This window comes from Aedes albopictus, chromosome 2 (genome assembly GCF_035046485.1).
Source record: "Aedes albopictus strain Foshan chromosome 2, AalbF5, whole genome shotgun sequence".
NCBI lineage: Eukaryota > Metazoa > Arthropoda > Insecta > Diptera > Culicidae > Aedes > Aedes albopictus.
Genome location: NC_085137.1, coordinates 259,191,612 through 259,209,459, shown reverse-complemented (window position 1 = coordinate 259,209,459; position 17,848 = coordinate 259,191,612). Strand labels below are relative to the sequence as shown.

The following is a 17,848-nucleotide window of genomic DNA, read 5'->3' as shown; positions in this document are numbered from 1 at the left end:
ATGATCTTGTAAAGAGTGACAAGTTGAGAATTGTCTCCAATAACTGTCAATTTAAACACATATTATGCCAAATAAATTTCTATTACTGTACGTGCAGTTGAAACCCGGAATTTTCGACTAGCGAAGTTGGATTTTTCTCCAAATCCGTGCGTCGGATCTAACTTCGGAAGTGGTGCGCTGTATAGCAAACAGCACTTCCAAAGTTAGGTCCGACGCACGGATTTGGAGAAAAATCCAACTTCGCTAGTCGAAAACTCCGATTTTCAACTAAATTGAGAATATAGATCTATGTTTGTCACCACGACAGTGGTTTTTCAGATTTTTTTCTAATTCCCATATATAAAGTCATGAAAAATTTCTGGGGGGGGCCTAGTGGATTCTGGGGGGGGCCTGGCCCCCCTGGCCCCCCCTCTAGTTACGCCAATGCCAGCGGAGTCCCAGCGGAATCCCAGCGGATTCGCAGCGGATTCCCAGCGGAGTCCCAGCGGATTCCCAGCGGAGTCCCAGCGGATTCCCAGCGGAATCCCAGCGGAATCCCAGCGGATTCCCAGCGGAATCCAGGCGGATTTCCAGCGGAATACCAGCGGAATCCAGGCGGATTTCCAGCGGAATCCCAGCGGATTCCTTGCGGCATCCCAGCGGATTCCCTGCGGCATCCCAGCGGATTCCCTGCGGAATCCCAGCGGATTCCCAGCGGCATCCCAGCGGATTTCCAGCGAGAACCCAGCGGAAACCCAGCGGATTTCCATCGAAAACCCAGCGAATTCCCAGCGGATTCCCAGCGGAATCTTAGCGGATTCCCAGCGGAATCCCAGCAGAATCTCAACGGAATCCCAGCGGAATCTTAGCGGACTCCCAGCGGAATTCCAGCGGAATCCCAGTGGATTCCCAGCGGAAGCCCAGTGGATTCCCAGCGGAATCCCAGTGGATTCCCAGCGGCATCCCAGCGGAAACCCAGCGGCATCCCTGCGGATTCCCAGCGGTATCCCAGCGGAACCCCAGCAGATTCCCAGCGGAATCCCTGCGGATTCCCAGCGGAATCCCTGTGGATTCCCAGCGGAATCCCAGCAGATTCCCAGCCAAAAATCCCAGCGGAATCCCAGGGAAATCCCAGAGGAACCCCAGGGAAATCCCAGCGGAATCCCAGCGGATTCCCAGCGGAATCCCAGCGGATTCCTACCGGCATCCTAGCGGATTCCCAGCAGATTCCAAGCATCCTGGCGGAATCCTAGCGGAATCCCAGAGGATTCCTAACGGAATCCCAGCGGATTCCTAGCGGAATCCCAGCGGATTCCTGGCGGAATCCCAGCGGATTCCTAGCGGAATCGCAGCGAATTCCCAGCGGATTACCAGCGGATTTCCAAGAGAATCTCAGCGGATTCCCAGCAGATAACCAGCGAAATCCCAGCTGATTCCCAGCGGAACCCCAGCGGATTCCCAGCAGAAACCCAGCGGATTCCCAGCGGATTCCCAGCGGAATCCTAGCGGATTCCCAGCGGCATTACAGCTGAATCCCAGCGGAAACCCGGCGGATTCCCAGCGGAATCCCAGCGAAAATCCTGCGGATTTTCAGTAGATTCTCAGCAGATTCCCAGCGGAATTTCAGCGGAATCCCAGCGGATTCTCAGCGGATTCCTAGCGGATTTCCAACGGAATCCCAGCGGATTCCCAGCGGTATCTCGGCGGATTCCCAGCGGAATCCTAGCGGATTTCAAGCGGAATCCCAGCGAATGCCCAGCAGAATCCTAGCGGATTCCCAACAGAATCCCAGTGGAATCCCAGCGGAATCCCACCGGTATTTCAGCGAATTCGTGGCGGGGCGGAGAGGAACGGTTTAATTCGTGTTCAAAAATCGTTAAATTCGTCTCATGAAATAAATGATCAGCCCCTAAGTCAGTGGCAAGAACAAGAATGATAATAACTGCGGAAAAAAGTAACTTTAAACATAAACATTTATATTTAGAGCATTGAAGAAGCATAAAATGTTGGAGATTTACACGGAAAATTATGGTTCTATTACTTCACCCCTGCCTCAAACAGTTCCACCGTAGAATTTAACCTCTTTTCTTTGTGCAAAAAACAATGTCCACGCGTTGTAACCTAGCCACGCCGATGATTTCGCAGATAAGTGAAAAGGACTAGTTCACCCAGACCCATAAAACCACAGGACTAAGTGATATTCCGCTGCCGCATGTGCTTTCCACTGTTGTCCCGTTCAGTATTACACTACATATTTCATATTTTTGTCCACCTTGAACCGACCAACTGTGGCATGCTGCTGGATCTTGCCAGCACATTGCGCCCAGCTCCGATTAGTTCGGATCGCGTAGCTTTTTGAAACCAGTGCTCGCCACGGCTCACACATCTTGTGTGTGCTGGATGGAATTGTTACAACAGCATTTGGATCTCCAGCGCTTTAGGTTTTTTTTGCGCTTTATACTGCTGCGGCTGCCCCGTCGCTGACTCGTTGATTATATTAAAATCGTATATTTTATGAGCTTGTATTTCACACAGTAATGGAAGTAATCTAATAAAACTCGCTTTTTATTGCTGTAAATTAACTATCTATTTAAAGTATCACCGCTACGGCAACCAAAGACGTAGCGCCTAATATTTTTCCAAGAATCCCGCACTACAATGTTAGAGGTTAGTTTGAACCAGAGAAGAGAAGGCCATCTCCGGAGTCCGAAATCGATAAATATTTCATGCTGTTGGTCGCGACACCTAGCGGTAGAAATCACACTTTTTACACGAAAAATTCCTACCTATTGACATGCAAAAGCAAAGTATTTCGGAGGCAGGTACACCAACTAAAAAACTGATTCGCAAAAAGATTGTGTTTAAGGTGAAACATCAAGAAATCCCATTGCAAATTTGCATACAAACTTTAAAGGCACAAATCTGTCCAACGAAGCATCGAATCAAGCCGCACTTGTTAATCATGGCTTCGCTCACTTGCAAAAAGAGGCAGCTTTTCCAAATCGAGCGCATTTGTTTACGAATTTTTATGATTGGTGCTCTTGAAAACGTGAGTAGTGGTTCAAGTCGGGCATTGTGGCAGCCATATTTGTATTATCTGAAGTTTCTCCTTAACTTGAATGTACAGGGGATGGCCAAATTTTTTTCTCCTACAAAAAAATTCAACATGCTGTAACTTTTCATAGAGTGCATCAAAAAAACCCAAATTTTGACTGTTTGTCAACCTATTATATGTGCATCATTGATACAAATTTGGGCTCGATTGATTAATTTTTCGCAAAGTTAGAACCGTTCGGGTAAAACACTATTTTTTAGACAACTATTTTTTGAACTGTCATATCTCGGAAACCAGTGAACCGAATTGAATGAATTTTTTAACGTTTATCAACAATATATTGATACTTAATACGACGTTATAAAATGTAATATTTTCTCACGGCGAATTAAGTTATACCGGGTTGAATTTTTTATCCATATAGAGAAAAATAAGTCAAATTTACAATACCACACAAAAAATATTAAATGTGTTCTTCCTTCAATCTAAATAGGCTCTAATATATCTGATTAGAGATAATTTGAGAACAGAAGTGGAAAATCTTTGAATATCAACACTAAAATTTATTGATATTGATGTAAAAAAATTACATTTTTTTCGAGAAAAATCCAAAAAGTGTCAATGCATGATAATTTTTTTCAACGTTTAAAAAGTACTTATGTTTTAATGATTTGTGAAGCATTTACACATTGTTAGTGTACGTTCAAAATTTCATTCAATTCGGTTCACAGGGTTCCGAGATATGACAGCTCAAAAATGAATTGTCTAAAAAAAGGTGTTTTACCCGAATGGTTCTAACTTTGCGAAAGATTAATCAATCGAGCCTAAATTTGTACCAATGATGCACATATAATAGGTTGACAAACAGTCAAAATTTGAGATTTTTTGATGCACTCTATGAAAAGTTATAGCATGTTGAACTTTTTAGTGAGAGAAAAAAAGTTGCCTATCCCAAACATTTTGGCCATCCCCTGTATTTCGGCGACACAGTCAAAGTTGCTTATCTCTTAAAACCGTAAATAGGGTATGCGATACAATAGTGGTGGGAATATGTATAATATCATTATGATAATTAAGAATAATTGGTCAAACACCATAGTTATGCTTTATTACAGCCTGCAATTGCAAAAACGTCTTTGGAACGTCTTCCATGTAATTGCAATAGTGGTCGAAACAACAACTGATATGCTCTCAATGAAACAAAATTTTGAAAAATAAGAGAAATAATCATCGATATGACGTCATTTATTAATTAATTTTGACTATACCTGAAAGTAATCAATACACTTTGAGCCATGGTTTTGCTTTGACGTTTATGCCCGATGGAAACGAAATGGGCAGAAACAAAATAAATTGAGTCGATCTTTCACGCCAAAAATTTATCACTTTTCGTGTGGTCGATTTGTTCTGAGATGCCCTTCTCTTCTCTGTTTGAACGCTCACTTGACTGTTGAGAAAATGTTGTTTTTTTTTTTTATATTAGGCTACGAGTGCCATAAATAATCTACACATCAATTGATTCCGTTCTTTTTGGTTTCATGCGTGCTCACTTAAAAAAAAAAATACAGAAATAAGAAACAAAACAAACAGCCCCTCAATCATTTGTTTTAAGAAAGATGAAAATGGGAGCCACATGCTTAATAAGGGAACCAATACACTACCTCTTATATCGAAAAAAAGGATAAAGGGTGTGCTTCGGAGTCAACTACAATAAAAATATTTGCTATAAAAGTTGTATGGTCCTCTGATCTACAGCTAATTTGTTTCTGTTTTGTTAATTGAAATCTTGTTTTACATTGTCTATTCCACTTTGTAATGTCCGCCTTTAAACAACACCAAATGCTTAGGAATTCACCAAGAGCACCTAATTGACCCTGATATTCAGGTAACAAAACAAAGCCTCGAGCACCCATCCGGAAGCCACCAGCTCAAGTACAGCAGCTTGGGGCTTTCGCCTATCGCTGCGTGGGATCAAGCGAGCATAAACACCTGATTCAAAGAGAACCGTTTCAACAAACATATATGAATTATGTGTTAGGTATCAAATTTTTGCTAGTATTCTTGGAGAGTTTTTGCAACACTTTTTCAGAAATAATACAAGGAATTATCACAGTAATACCGCAGACAGACGTTCAAGTTTGACTCAGCAGCTTGTGTAAAAAACATGGCCGCCACAAATTGCCATGTGGCAATCAGCGAACAGATGGCGTTAGCGGCGTTCATATAGGGTAAACAGGTATAATATTCCCCCCCTAAGCAGAAACGGCAATATATCTAAAACTGGCGCCTTATTCCATCTATTGTCCACTGCAAATCGTTGTTCCTAAAGTCAGTGAAGTGTTGCATGCAAACTCTGCCTTTGGAGGGGCGGCTATGGAAGCTTTGAAACGTTTTTCGAAAACGTTCAAAAATTTGTCTTATCAAAACAAACGGGGCAATACGCCCCACCAAAAGAAAAACGTCTAGCCTCGTGATAAAACTGTCCCAGGGAATAATTCCACTACATGCTTTTCCTAGGAGGGTCTTTTAACAAGTGTTTAACTGCATAAAAGTTGCAAAATAACACAAGCGAACAGAACTAGCTTCGTTTACAATGAAGTCAGTTTACAAGAGGTAAAATATTACGCCAAAAGCCTCGATTTCAGACTTTTTGATATTATTGTTGCTTTTCGGTACCAATTAACTAATGGATCAGCTTGATGACAATTATTCTTCAATATTCAAGATTTCTAATCGATCACGCATGCGAAAAGCGCTTGAAACGCTAGAAAATTAGGGGGGCGTTTTGCCCCGGTGGGGCGCATTATACCCTTTTACCCTACAATCGCTGCCTCACATGTGCGTTGCGACCAACAACTGTCATCACGGTCGTCTTCCAGCCGGATGGCGGGAAAAGACCACACGTGTTGCACGCTAATAATGTTTCCACATAATTTGTGCAGAGTAAATGACTTTTATTTAATGTCTAAAATCTTTTGCACAAATTAGCGCAGGACTCTTGTAAAATATTTTACACATTACTACTTTTATGTTACATAGATTTGCTTGAATAAAACTGCATTTGGATGAATTTCACTCGCATTGGGAAATCTTTGTAATGTGACGCAAATGTAGGAATGATTTTGACAGTGTTTGTTTTAATTTTATTTTTCGGTGGGTGGTGAATTGGGTGGTAAGTAAACGGCTGGAAGCACGTGGTTTCTCAAACTGTCAGCTGCTCGCGACTGCACTGTGGCAATCGGTTGCCTAGGTGTCGCTAGTGAAAATTTACATAGAAAATTTGAATAAAGGGCGAACACGATAATATTGCCACTCAGAAAATATTGTATAACTTTTGATTGCGTTCGTCAAAATAGCTAATTTTTTGACCACGAATAGTATATAATGTGTAGCTAATACCATAAAATTTTCATTAAAATCGGTTGAGTATTGGCGGAGATATCGTTGAAACAAGGAAATTGCCACTTGAGAATCTTGTGCAAACAAACATTTTGGAAAATATCTCTTTTTTGCCGTTTCAACGCTGGCGCCAAAAATACTAAACCGATTTTAATGAAAATATTTATGTACGTAAAGTATGTATGTAGAAGTAGTTTGTCAAAATTTCATTCAATTAGATCATACCGTTAAAAAGTTATAGCCATATATTCGGCACCAACATTTCAAAAGGGCGTAACTGCATTTTGAAACAAACCACTCTTTCACATCTGTGGGCCATATTTTAAGTTTCCCACGAAATTCACAAACATTACTAGATAGAGAAATCACTCTTCTTTCCTATACTGGCAGTGATTTGCATGGCGGCATTGAAATACGATCCACAGATGTGAAAGAAGGGTTTGTTTCAAAATGCAGTTACGCCCTTTTGAAATGTTGGTGCCGAATATGTCGCACTAAGTCACAATAAGCAGATGTGGTTTTTGGTATAGTGAAATTCAAACTGCTCTTACTTTGAAAGTACTCAACAAAAATGGCTGAAATTTTCACTGTAAACAGTTTAACACAACAATTTTACACTGTCAAAGTTTTATAAAAATCGGGACAGTGTTACCAGCACGCGGAACTAGAAATTGTCAAAAAGTACCTAAAATTTACCTTGAAGCGATTTGAGCTTTGGATATTTACTGGAAAAAGTACTGAACCGATTTCGATCAAATTTTTACCACTTAATTAATACTTTGTTAAGAATCTCGAGTGAAATTTTCAAACGTATTGATGAGGTAACAAAAAAGTTATAGCCTAAGTAATTTTTTGAAATGGGTGCACAAATTTTCTAAAATCTCATTTTATGATATCGACAATATATGCGCCAATACTCAACCGATTTTAATGAAAATTTCATGGTATTAGCTACACATAATATACTATTCATGGTCAAAAAATTAGCTATTTTGACGAACGCAATCAAAAGTTATACAATATTTTCTGTGTGGCAATATTATCGTGTTCGCCCTTTAAATTTGTTCGAGCTAGAACGTCTGTCTGCGGTAATACTCCTACCAGGTTGGAGAAGCAGTTTGAAGCATATAGTGTAAACATTTTTCTTAAATAATCAAAACAATACCGTCAGGAACCTCCGTTGGTATTCTCAGAAGACTCCTGACTCTCCTGATATCATTTCTCGGGGAATCAACAACGAAATCTTAGGAAATTTCATTCCAAGGATTTTCTGGAGAAAATCTTCAATGTGATCTTGAAGAAATTCCGAATGAAATCCCTAGAAAAATTGTCGATAGAATTCTTTAGGAGTCCTGAAAGGGTTCTCAAGAAACTTCCTAATAATTTCCCCAGAAAATCGCTGGAAATATCCTCCAAAGAATTCATGAAGAAATACTCGTTGAATATATGTATTTGGAGAAACTCTCGATTCTCGGGATGTATTCTCTTACGATTATTACGAGAAATTCCCAACGAAATCCTTGAAGAAATTCCCGATAGGATCCTTAAATCCCAAATATATTCTAGAATAATGTTCTCGAAGAAACCCTTACAGAAATTCTTTTTTTTTTTATTCTTAACCTTCATCCAGCCAACGTACATTTTCCACCTTCAGAAAAGCACAAAAATGGTCATAACTTTTTTGTTTTTCGATGGATTTTGATGAAATTTTCACAACTTCCCGAAAAACTCTCCTAGTTTATGATGCCGGGGACATGGGTGCCTGGTCCACATGGTTCCGGAGTTATTCCGGATTGTCCTGGGGTACCAAAATTGGCCACATACATTGCGCAACGTATATCTCAAGATCCCGATGAGGTAGAAGTATAGTGTCTTCGGCGAATTTGTTCAGCAGGTTAAGAACGGACTGGCAACGGTGACTTTAGTTCGCGATTCGGCCGCTAGGCGGCGCCAGTGTCAAAAATGTTCAAACCCTCATATCTCAGAAACCTGATAAGATAGAATGATGCTGTCTTCGGCAATATTCTTTAGCAAGCTCAGAACTATCTGATAGAAAAGTATTTGGTTTGGGATTTATCCGCTAGGTGGCGCATTGTGTTTGAAAATTTCAAACACGTATATCTCGATGCCCTAATGAGGTACAAGCATGCCGTTTTCAGCAAAGTTGTTCAGCGGGCTAAGAACTATCTGGCAATGGCGTCTTTGGTTCGCGAATCGTCCGCTAGGTGGTGCCAGGGTAAAAAATCTTCAAACTTCTATATCTCAGAATCCTGATAAGATAGAATAATGCCGTTTTCAACAAAGTTCTTCAGCAAGCTAAAAACTGTCTGATAGTAGAGTCTTTGATTCGTGATTTATTCGCAATAGCGGATAAATGGAATTGACGATGGGAAAACGCAAGCGAAGCACAAAGTTATTTTTTGCATTTTTTCTTTTGTTTTGACAGTTGACCCTCCGAGCCGGCGAGGCATCGGAAAAACTTGCTGAAATTTCAGCAATCCAGGCGAGTTTGCTGATTTTCAGCTAACTAACCCGGATTGCTGTTTTTTCAGTAAACTCAAAGTTTGCTGATTTTGTTTCAGTAAAGCGTTTTGCTGAAACCTTCAATCGATTTTTGTGTAGCGAATAAATCACGAATCAAACACTCAACTATCTGACAGTTTTTAGCTTTCTGAAGAACTTTGTTGAAAACGGCATTATTCTATCTTATCAGGATTCTGAGATATAGAAGTTTGAAGATTTTTTACCCTGGCGCCACCTAGTGGACGATTCGCGAACCAAAGACGTCATTGCCAGATAGTTCTTAGCCTGCTGAACAACTTTGCTGAAAACGGCATGCTTGTACCTCATTAGGGAATCGAGATATACGTGTTTGAAATTTTCAAACACAATGCGTCACCTAGCGGATAAATCCCAAACCAAATACTTTTCTATCAGATAGTTCTGAGCTTGCTGAAGAATATTGCCGAATACAGCATCATTCTATCTTATCAGGTTTCTGAGATATGAGGGTTTGAATATTTTTGACACTGGCGCCACCTAGCGGCCGAATCGCGAACCAAAGTCGCTGTTGTCAGTTCGTTCTTAACCTGCTGAACAAATTCGCCGAAGACACTATACTTCTACCTCATCGGGATCTTGAGATATACGTTGCGCAATGTATGTGGCCAATTTTGGTACCCCAGGACAATCCGGAATAACTCCGGAACCATGTGGACCAGGCACCCATGTCCCCGGCATCATAAACTAGGAGAGTTTTTCGGGAAGTTGTGAAAATTTCATCAAAATCCATCGAAAAACAAAAAAGTTATGACCATTTTTGTGCTTTTCTGAAGGTGGAAAATGTACGTTGGCTGGATGAAGGTTAATCACTTAACCTAATTAATCTATTGTCCACTGGGGCACTACTTGAGCAATTTCAATTGACAGCTGCACTTACATTTTGTACAGCGCCTAGATTCTATTCTACTTTATCGAACTGGTTGCCTTTCTGCTGCTTTCACTTTTTTTACTTTATACCTAGTAGAATGATGAGCACAAGGGATGATGATGGATGGGCCGTTGTTTCTTTCCAGTCCGATTGGGGGTCCATTATGAGTAGCAGTTCGCCGATGTCCAGGTATCCGGGTCCGTTTGAGCCATGGGGCTCAGAAGAGGGTCAGTGTCAGTTGCTCTCGGGGGAAAAGCAACTGACGAAAAATTGCAAGTGCCGGGGCTGGGAATCAAACCCATGACCATCCGCATATGAAGCGAACGTGTGACCAACTACGCCACGGGCCCCGACACACAGAAATTCTTGTTGGAATAAATTCTCCATAAAATTCGTGGATAAACTCCCGACAGAATTCTACAATGAATCCCTTACAATATTCCAGTAGGAATCCCTGCAGAAATCGCTAAGAGTTTTTTGACGGAATCTCCGTAAGAATTCTCAATAGTATCTGAGGAGAAATTCGGTAAGATTCAGACCCCTCAGGAACCCTTGAATAATTTGGGATGGTTTTTTTTTTTCGAGAAATACCCCATGATTTTATGGAGAGATATCTCGAAGACTATCAAATTTTTGTAACGAAGCTCAAATGATTCAGAGCTTTCAACTAAAGGGTGATACGGTCAAAATTTGGTCAAACAATTTTTCTCATAACTTTAGACTGCGTACACCAAAACAGCTGATTTTTGGACCAGTAATGCTACATTATATGTAGATTATACCATAAAATTTTCATCAAAATCGATTAAGTATTGATTGATATATAGATAAAACCATCGACCTACCTTTTTAAAATTTTGTACAAAGGCGCCCCATAGTAAATTTTCGGAAATTTAAGGTCAGTAAAGCACAATTTCGATTATAGAACTATCAATACTGCTCCGATTTTTATCAAAATTTTACAGTATAATACTATTATGTAAATATGTTCTTAGTAAAATTTTGAGCCATTTTGTATGCATACTTTCAAAGTTGTAGCAGTTTGAATATGAAAAAAATCTGACCGGGTGCCACTTAATCAAATATAACTTTGTAACCGCTGGATCAAATTGAATGAAATTTTTACATTACATTTTGATATGCATACTTCACATACAGAAAAATTTTCATTGAAATCGGTTAAGTATCTCTGGCTCTATAAATAAAACAGTAAAAATGTGTGAATCCTCTTTGCACAAAATTTTAAAATTGCAGACCTCAGGGTTCAACAATATCTCCGCAAATACTAGACCGATTTTGATGAAAATTTTAAGGTACAAGCTACATATAATGTACCATTACTGATCCAAAAATCAGCTGTTTTGGTGTACGCAATCTAAAGTTATGAAAAAATTGTGTGACCAAAATTTGACTTGACTTGACAAAATTTGACAAAATTTGACCACCTAAACAAATATAATTTTGTAACGGCTGGATCAAATTGAATGAAATTTTTACACAACATTTTGATATGTATACTTTATATACAGAAAAAATTTCATTGAAATTGGTTCAGTATTTCTGGCTCTATAAATAAAAGAGTAAAAATGTGTTCTTATTTTTTAATCCTCTTTGTACAAAATTTTCAAATTGCAGTTTTCAGGATACACAATATCTCCGCAAATACTAAACCGATTTTGATGAAAATTTTATGGTATAAGCTACATATAAAGTACCATTACTGATCCAAAATTCAGCTGTTTTGGTATACGCAGTTTCAAGTTATGAAACAAATTGTGTGACCAAATTTTGACCGTATCACCCTTTAATGTTTTATTACCTTTTTGGAAAATCTTTATCACAGAAAATAGCCCTGATAAATTTCAAATTGCCTGTTTAGCAAAGGTATTGGTGCAAACTCAGAGTATTTGCTTTTCAATGTACGTTGAATCTAGAAGAACACATGAATTCCAAACAGTTATTGTTAGTTTCAAAAATTAAGCCCGCCCTATCACGGAGTATGATCTGCAAATTGAGTGGCTATTTATTATCATGTTAATTACACTGCACAGTGGTCCACGAACCAGATTTACGAGGAAAGATGCATTCAGCGCCTTCAAATGATTTTTTAGACAAATATGGCCTTCTACAAAGTTGTTCCTAAAAATAAGGTCTTGTTTTCAATGTACATGAAAATTAGGGTGGTCCATATTTTCAAAGAAATTGGAAACCAAACTTTTTTATTTGCAAGAATAACTATATACATTCTTCGGAAAAGTTGTAGATCTTTCAATTTTAGGCAAGTCTGCTGAAGACAGTTTTTATGTAGCTTTAAAATTGACCGACGTAGAGATATTTTTCTGAATATGCTCAGGGTGGTTCAAGAAAAATCGGTTTTCTTGCATTAACTTTTTCAGTTTTATTTTTTCATCAAAATCGCCCGAGAAACACTTGTAGAGCATTTGAAGACGCGTCGTTTCGTGCGCTGAGATGGTCGTTATCTCTTTTGGTTCAATAGTTACAGGTGTTTTTCTTAAAATATCATAGTTTTTTTTTCAAAAGGTGATATAATGGATTGGGGCAAACATAAAAAATATCTTTTGCCCGCATTCAAAAGAAGACTTGATGTTTTAAAACATATCAAAAAATTAGAGGGGTGTTATTTTTGTAAGTCAAGTAAAACATATTTGAAAAGTGCCTATTTTTTTTCTAGAAAATCATCAATATCTTTTGAACGGAATTGTTAGTTTCATATTCTCTACAGAAATAGAGTAGGAATGCAAAAAAAAATAAGTACAATTTTCGGACATTGTTTAGTAGTTACTAATCATGGATCATTACAGATCTTCTGTACATTTCCAACAGTGTTTAACTTACCCCGAATTACAGTACATAACTTAGAAGCCAACAACACTTCACTATTCATTCAAAGTTTAGCTGATTTCTTCACAGAGACCACAAACAGCTGCCCATCACTGACAGGGCTGTGATGGATGTCTGTTTGGACGAAGATGAACGATTGCATGCCGGCTGACTACAACAGTTCACAAGGTTGGGTGCCACACACCTTTTTGTTGATTTTGAATTGTTTTTTGGTGTTCGTAGATATTGAGCAAATCATATGTAAATATCTTGTTTCAGCAAGTCGTTATAGAAGTATAATCTTTTCACTTCAAAAACATATTTTTAACATAATAAATTGTGCGATGAATTACCTTAAGCCTGATAGTATGATGCCACATTTACAATCGTCATCAATGGGAACGATGTACGCGCCTCGGTGCCTTCTATATTATTCCATTCATTCTAATTAGCAAAAATGTAATCTATCCCCGTCCGGAATGGTATGGCGCAATATTTTAATGACATATTGCGGGGCTCTTATAGTTGTTATTATCATTATTACAGTTCGTAGGTACTTGTCCCCTTTTCCCAGCGCACGAGGCGAAACGGTTGATGGCGAGAGTCGGCGGCACAACGCGTTACGGTGCAACTCTGTCTGTCAGATGGCAGTCGGAGTGATTTATGGGTGCGCTACAGCACATTTATTCCCGGGATCGTTTGTTATCATCCATCACAGGCGACAGGAGAATGGCGTGCAGAGTGGGCCAAACAGTTTCACTTTTTCGATTCGGGTGGGCACACTGTGGCTGGCTGGAGGAGCAATTGGTGCTTCAGGAAATGCTGATTAAAATGTTTATTCTTCTTAACAACTGCTCGGCAGGGTTTGCTAAAACACTCGTCAATCAAACTGGAAGGTTTACGACTCCTAACTATCTCAGGCTAAATATAGTCGAAACGTTTAGTCCAGTCTACTGACGTTTGTTTTTCAAACATTAATCAATTTGATTCAGCTATGTTATTTTGCTCAATGATGGCTCCCATTGGATGCTTATAATGCGAAAGCTTCCGCACTGCGCTAAAAACAGCATTATCAAAATATGTTTGATAATAGTTGACCTAAAGCATTGACCTGAAAATGAAATACTTGAATTAGCCTTCTTAGCTAAGCCATCAACCATTTGAGAGATTTGATGATGTTTTGCGTGTGCAGCGAGTGGAACATATTTTGAGTTGTTGAATATTATGTTGCATACTATCGACTGTTAGAAAATTGAATAATTCATCCCCAGTAAAATGTTTGAAAATTTACTTGAATCTATTGCCAAAACGATATTCAATAACAAATTTACTCGTGAATTAGATTAGATTGAGCAAAGATTGAAATATTTCATCAATCATTTTAGTGAAGGAAACCCCAATAACGGAATCAGATCAGTGCATTAAAAAAAAGGTTGGTGAAGTATAGTTTGAATGCGTCTGGCCAGCAGTCACAACAGCACGATTCGATTTATGAAAATTTACTCCGCTGGAAGGAAGCAATAGTTTGTCTGAAAATAGGTATGAGTAGGAATCAACCGTTCATGGATGGAAGAATTTGCGCTGTAAGAATTCCTATCTACATTACGAGTTCGAGTCACTAGTACGATTGATGTCCCAGGTTCATCTGCCGGACACGTGATTCAACAACTCTTCTACGGGACGGGCGATGAAAAAGTTGAATTTGTAATTACGGGTAATTCGAACATATACACTTCTGATATCTTCCTCCACCGTATAATCGTCCTTAAGCCTTGAGCGATATCGCTCTTGTATTTTGTACTACACGTTAAAAAAAGCTCGCTTTTTGTATTCAGCATTATCGTAGTGCTGACGGATGTGCTCAACTGCGCGAGTTACGGAAGGTTAACATGAGAAGTGCCTTCACAAGTCATACATTTAGTATCCGTGTGGTAATGTCTCACTCCCATATTGAGTGAGGTTTTGAAAATTTCTATAAGGCTTACGTACATGTATCCATGTCACCATAAATTGTCAAATTGCTGTCACTTTTGAGTTTTGTGACTGTCAGTAAGATAAAACTGTTGAGAACTGTTGTTGTTACCCTTCTAAAAATTTCCAGAGCGGATTTGCCTTTTCATTTTATTTTTTTTTTGGTTAAGGATCCTTTATCTTAATCCTACATACTCAAATATGCTTACTACAATTTCTTTTCGTTTTTTTATATTACAAATTGAACTGCCTGTGTTGGCATCTTGAATAAGCCATTTTACGAAGCGGCAACATTGTTGACATTGGTAATGATATTCACGTGTTAAGACGCCACCTCCTGTAAAATTTTCATTCATAAAATCAGCCAAAAATGACGGGAGAACTATGTGACGAACGTGTCCTTAACCCTCGAGCAGTTTATTATTTAAATTTCCAAATTGAGGAGAACTTGCTTCTGAAGCCGATCTACTGATACCTAAGGGTGACGGGTTCGATTTTCCGAAATTATGTTATGCCAAAAAGCAGAAGAAAAGAAGAACCAGTAGAATGGCTGCTAGCAGACTCTAGCTGTGTACAAAATTTTTAGTCATTTGGTTTAACATTGAGTCATAGCGAAAAAAGTACCCAACATAGAAGCCACTGCCCAAATTTTTCTGCACCCTGAAAGAAAAAGCACTCATTGACTTACCGTAGTGGGAAGAGGGGATAAGTATTCCGGTCGTATGTATTGATTGCTGGATGTCAACATTATGGCGGTTGTTACTTCGTGTCACTCCTGCTGATGTGCCTTCCAATCGGCTTAGCTATCAACGACAGCTTCGGGTGGCGCTACGTGGCGCCAGAATAGTTTCCTTCGTTTGCCTATTTGGTAACTGCAATCTGTTGTTACACAGATTTTTCCTTAGGAAACGGCTTGAAATCACTCGGTCGTATGCTTGCCTTGTCAAGGCAGTTGTTTGACAAGAAATTATAATTAATCCGCTTATCAAGCTCAAAGTGTAAACATTTTACACCACACAAACAGTCGAAGTAATTTTCATAAATCACACTGCAATAACAATGATTTGCTGTTCTTCTGTTGTTTATTTGTCACTTTTACTTTCACTTTGCTATTTATTATCACGTACTTCATGACGCGTACCCACATCAATTACGGCTGGACGTATCTCCTAGGGCGCGCAATGAATTGACGGCCCAAAATGATCACACGCAACGTTATATGATATGCAACGAGAGAAACAAAAACATGAAATCACTGTGCTCTCTGGCCCGAGGAAAAATACATAAATTTATCCGTAGCAGTAATCACGGCCATAATTTTATTCACACTGCGGAGAGCAATATTTTCCACTGGATGTCGGGTTTTTTTCTCATTGTATTCAGGTCGGTATCCAGCGCGAGTGTAAGAGTGAGGTAGCTCCGAAAACAAAGCGAAACACAGAATAAAAACTACATAAATCACTGAATTATAATCCCCTGAGCTAGATTTATATCCATTTAGACGCAATAAATCCACATTTAGTTGAAGTTATGTAAATTAATCCATTATTTTATGTTGTCAAGATTTTTTCCACTGAGCAATTTTCGCTGCCTTATTTTTCGTGTTATACTGCAGCCTGATTGTGAACGGTAATAACTTATACTTAATTCATTCATAACTATCCGTCGTTACTATTTTCCACAGCCGTCTGATATTCGAAAGCGAACACTGCCACGGTAGAAACGATATGAATGCGCCCATAAACTGCTATCCGTTGATGACAATGAATGCTATCAACTCAAATCATCACCAATTGCTCCGAAGGGGGAAATGTGCTCGTAAATTCAACAAATGAGCCCACGAGAGACCATGTCACACATCACATTCACACTCGAGTGCGAACAATAACAGTTCAAGAGACAAACCGCAGCAATCATAAGGGCTTCATTGTCCACCGCTGTGGATTATTCTCAACCATAGCAACCATATAATCCACTGGGAACAAAGTTGTTGATGACCGCGCGCCAGAATCTGTCTTCCGATGGGAGACAGAGACGGCTAATATACGCGCGCAAACTTTGAACTCGCGACTAACCGGAGTAAAACTCGACGACACGACAGACGGAACGAGTTTCGCGAATTGAGTCCAAAACACGTAACGTAACCGGTGGAGCAAGCCAACTTCATGCAAAAGTGATTAATAACATTTGTGCGCCTCTAAACGATCACAATAACTGACAGCGACTAACAAAAACATTCGACTACTAGTTTTTACGCTCAGGCGCTCTCAGACGTGGGACTTCTCGCAGAGTCGTTATAGCCGGCTCTCGCTCGCCATGTGACCGAGCCAAACGAAGTAGCCAGAGAAAAGCCGGCGAGACGGGCCATTACAAATACCTACACATGCTATCAAGGGGCACTCGCGTCTCTCTCTCGCTCGCTTGCATCAAATTGCTCCATGAAAAAGGGCGGTCAAATGGGGTGTGGGGCATAAACAGTCTGGAGCCACCCAAAAATGACCCCCTTCTTCTCAGTACTGTGCGCTGCTACAAGCAAACCAGTAGGCTGTGGAATTGTAGTGGTATCATAGCAACCCCACTGCTCGCTCCACAAAGCACATGGCGCACTGCTCCTGAAGAGAACCAACATCAACACTTGATTGCACCAGCTACGACTCACCGGAGAGCAAAAGAGCGGATCGCACTCGCATAAGCAAAACGGCGGCAGAAGTGGATCATTTCACAGCTGGTAAGCTTCGATTGGAACATGCGCTTTCACGGTTCGCCATGATTGCAACGTGTTGATGTATGTGACGTCAAATTTATTATGGCCGCTGCTCGTTGGTTGGTATCTCTTTGTTGTTGGCGGTTTTACACCTCGTTCCATTCATTCACACAAACAGGCATAGCGTGACACGGAGCGGTGCGCGCGGTGGTGTGGGAATTTGTAGGTATATTTTTACAAGCGTGCCGGGCCAAGAGGTTAAGTGATGGTTGCCCTTTTGTGTTTCCTATTGTTTTCATTGTTCGTGTGAATGAGATGGGCGGCAAAGGTGATATTTTTGAAATGGGTGACTTATCACCTCTCGAATCGAGGCAAAGTGTTCAATGACTGGAGTGGATGAGTAGTTCATGAAAAGTTTAGTACTTTGTTAGGTACGCGTTTCAGTTCGGTTTGTATAGTCAAACGTGAT

The 17,848-nt window shown here is 39.8% G+C and overlaps 1 protein-coding gene across 2 annotated transcripts in view; it reads right to left on the bottom strand.

Moving 5' to 3' along the window:
- Positions 1-17,074, bottom strand: part of LOC109404739 (zinc finger protein Elbow) — a 97,665-nt gene extending 80,591 nt beyond the window's left edge. Inside the window, exons 1-2 of one of the 2 annotated variants that reach the window (XM_029872451.2) lie at positions 16,751-17,074; positions 15,364-15,844 (exon numbers count right to left, since the gene is read on the bottom strand). In XM_029872451.2, coding sequence (XP_029728311.1) covers positions 15,364-15,423 — 60 coding nt within the window. In that variant the 5' untranslated portion in view covers positions 15,424-15,844; positions 16,751-17,074. Of the gene's footprint in view, positions 1-15,363 lie in introns of both variants that reach the window. The other variant, XM_062851609.1, reaches the window with a different exon arrangement.
- Between the last annotated feature and the right edge of the window lie 774 nt (positions 17,075-17,848).